The following is a 2,795-nucleotide window of genomic DNA, read 5'->3' as shown; positions in this document are numbered from 1 at the left end:
TAATCTCGTTTGGATAGGTATCCCCGGTTACAAGATATTTTTAAGCCTTTCTGTGACGTTTATTTGCTTCATTTTTCTGTAAACCAAACTTTCATAGTTTTATTGTGAAACTTTCATCAAGAAATTTGAATTTTGATTATTTTTGTGGAGATTTAGGATTTTTTTTTCAACTCTCGCGAGAAGTGGTCCACATCCGGGAACTTGTGACCGCCATCTTTCTTTTCCCCCGAGCAGCCATACTCTCTGCACGTTTTCCGGTAAAATCTGCAAGAATTTCGTCAAAATTTGCTATTATTTCACAATTTCCTTGATTTATCTACCGATGGTTAGATTTATTTGATAACTAAGGTCTTGTTTTACCGTTTCAGTGGTAGTAGGAGCTCGGAAAATCAGCCAAAATGAAGCAAAAGGTGGGTGAATTTTCAAGTGTACACATGATGAGTTTCTGTCACCAATTTTCGTGGCATGAGTGCAACTCTTCTTTGCAAATACAGATTTGATCGGAGTGTCATAATCATCACACAAAGTTATGACATATTTTGAACGCCAATATGCTGTTGTGTGTGCAAATCTATTGATCGATTCTTTAGTTTGGACAAGGGCCCTTGGTAAAAGAAAAAGTGCCCCCTCCCCCCCACATGCATGGTACTTCAGTACTCTAGGCATGGTCCCAAATCCCCCTTCCCATTAATTTCTTAACACACGTTTGTGTAATTAACGAAATCAGACAGACATATTGGATCTTATACCTGAATACTGTATTTGGAAAAGCTTCTCTGGACTAGGCCCTGCAAAGAAGAGGATGTCACTTGTTCCAGTTTTGTTAAAAACTTACAAAGAGTTGCCCAGTTTTACCTACATATCAAAGCAATGAATCCAGGGTTAGTTAAAAATCTTGCATTTGTATTTATCAACCAAAAATAACTGCCATGTATTGTAACTTCGAGCATGGGCCGTATTACGGATGCTACTGTTTGTATATACTGTATTATTGTTCCGTTATCATGTAGAGTCTAAAAGATCTTTTAAAATCTTGTTACAGAGAAAGACGATGGAGAGCATCAACTCCCGGCTGCAGCTGGTGATGAAGTCTGGGAAGTACGTCTTGGGCCTGAAGGAGACGCTCAAGGTGCTGAGGCAGGGCAAGGCCAAACTCATCATCATCGCTAACAACACCCCCGCACTCAGGTTGGTACAATTGGCAGTCTCATGTAATAAGGTGTGAGGCGGGATCCACTATTTAGCTTGTAGGGGGAGATATGAAAAGAGTTTATGGTGCTGAGGCAGGGCAAGGCTAAACTCATCATCATCGCTAACAACACCCCCATGATGATGCCTCATGATGCCCTTCCCCAGATTTGAACCGGGGTCTCCCAGTTACCAACCACATAAATCTGAACCAGGAGCTCAGCTGTGAGGCTGCTATCAATTGCATTGAGCTACAGGGGGCATCTGTGATACATGTAACAGTATGTAATAAGATTTCTGCCAATCTTACAAGTTCTGACTTTCCGCCCTACAGGAAGAGTGAGATCGAGTACTACGCCATGTTGGCTAAGACAGGTGTCCATCATTACTCTGGTAACAACATCGAGCTGGGGACAGCCTGTGGTAAATACTTCAGAGTCTGCACACTGGCCATCACAGATCCAGGTAAGGACAAAACTTTACATATTAGAACTACTATGTTCCAGTGTACACTCATTTTACAACTCAAAACTAGAACTGCACCACCAGTTGGTAGACAGTGAATTTACTCCCTTTCTAGATTTAATAGTGTGTTATTTAAAGAATGTATATTACTTGTGAGAGTTTAATGCTCGTATGATGCTTATCTTGTTAATTAATGTGACAATTTTATCCTATTATGTATATATTTGTGCTGCAAGCAAGCCCCTTACAATAGCTACTGCTAGTCGGGCAACCTTGGTTGTTGTACCATGTATACAGCCAAACAAATAAATAGAAAAACATAATTGGAAATCAGGACCTGTCCCTCCATCTCAGGACAGAAATTTGTTTGTTGGAACAGACAAAAAATTCACCCCATCTGTCCCAAAAAATCTGAACTTCATGACATTGATGAAAATGTATTTTTGTAAACTGAAATGACTGATTTAACAACAAAATTTAACATGGGCTTAAAAGAATGAGTGGGACAAAATGAAAATTGAAAGCTGGAGACAGCCCTGCTGTAGATTATATAATATTTATGTTCATTTTTCATTTCTGAACGCAAACAACAACAAAGTCATCACATTGCAATCGCCGATCCTGCTGGTGGAAATCCTAATTGGTGTTAGGATGATCTCCTAGTTATAAATCTAATATCTAGTTATAAATATAGTTTCAAGTCCATCCGTTAAACATCCAACAAGACATCCATCTTAGAATTCGCTCAGGTTGGGATCTCTATTCATTGGAAAAATCGGTGATTCTTACACTTCCAGATCACAATCTGTACCGACATAATGTACATGTATGTGCCTATTCTTTTGTAAATGTAATGAGCAAAGTAGCTGAAAAAGAGAATTTTTTTAATTGATCATGTTAAAATCTCTGTTCTGTGCAGGTGACAGTGACATCATTCGCAGCATGCCAGCAGAGGACAAGGGCGAAGCCAAGTGAGCAGCACCACCTAGCAAGTTACAACAGTACTGCAATACAAGATCTTAATGCTGTGAATGAAATAAACATCTCCAGTTTAAACCTCTTGTCTTGGTTTTTATTCATATTGTACATTTGCATGTGTGTTATCTGTATACCTGTATATCTACAGCATCTTATAACAAGAA

At 39.1% G+C, this 2,795-nt stretch overlaps 1 protein-coding gene across 1 annotated transcript; it reads left to right on the top strand.

Moving 5' to 3' along the window:
* The first annotated feature begins 158 nt into the window (after nt 1–158).
* On the top strand, nt 159–2,709 carry LOC136423897 (large ribosomal subunit protein eL30). The gene is made up of 5 exons (XM_066412282.1): nt 159–257; nt 369–410; nt 1,043–1,188; nt 1,523–1,653; nt 2,573–2,709. Exons 2-5 carry the CDS (start codon nt 399–401, stop codon nt 2,626–2,628), a joined length of 345 nt encoding a protein of 114 aa, XP_066268379.1. The 5' UTR covers nt 159–257; nt 369–398; the 3' UTR covers nt 2,629–2,709.
* The last annotated feature ends 86 nt before the right edge of the window (nt 2,710–2,795 follow it).

This window comes from Branchiostoma lanceolatum, chromosome 18 (genome assembly GCF_035083965.1).
Source record: "Branchiostoma lanceolatum isolate klBraLanc5 chromosome 18, klBraLanc5.hap2, whole genome shotgun sequence".
In the NCBI taxonomy this organism is placed as follows: domain Eukaryota; kingdom Metazoa; phylum Chordata; class Leptocardii; order Amphioxiformes; family Branchiostomatidae; genus Branchiostoma; species Branchiostoma lanceolatum.
This window is presented reverse-complemented; position numbering and strand designations above follow the sequence as displayed.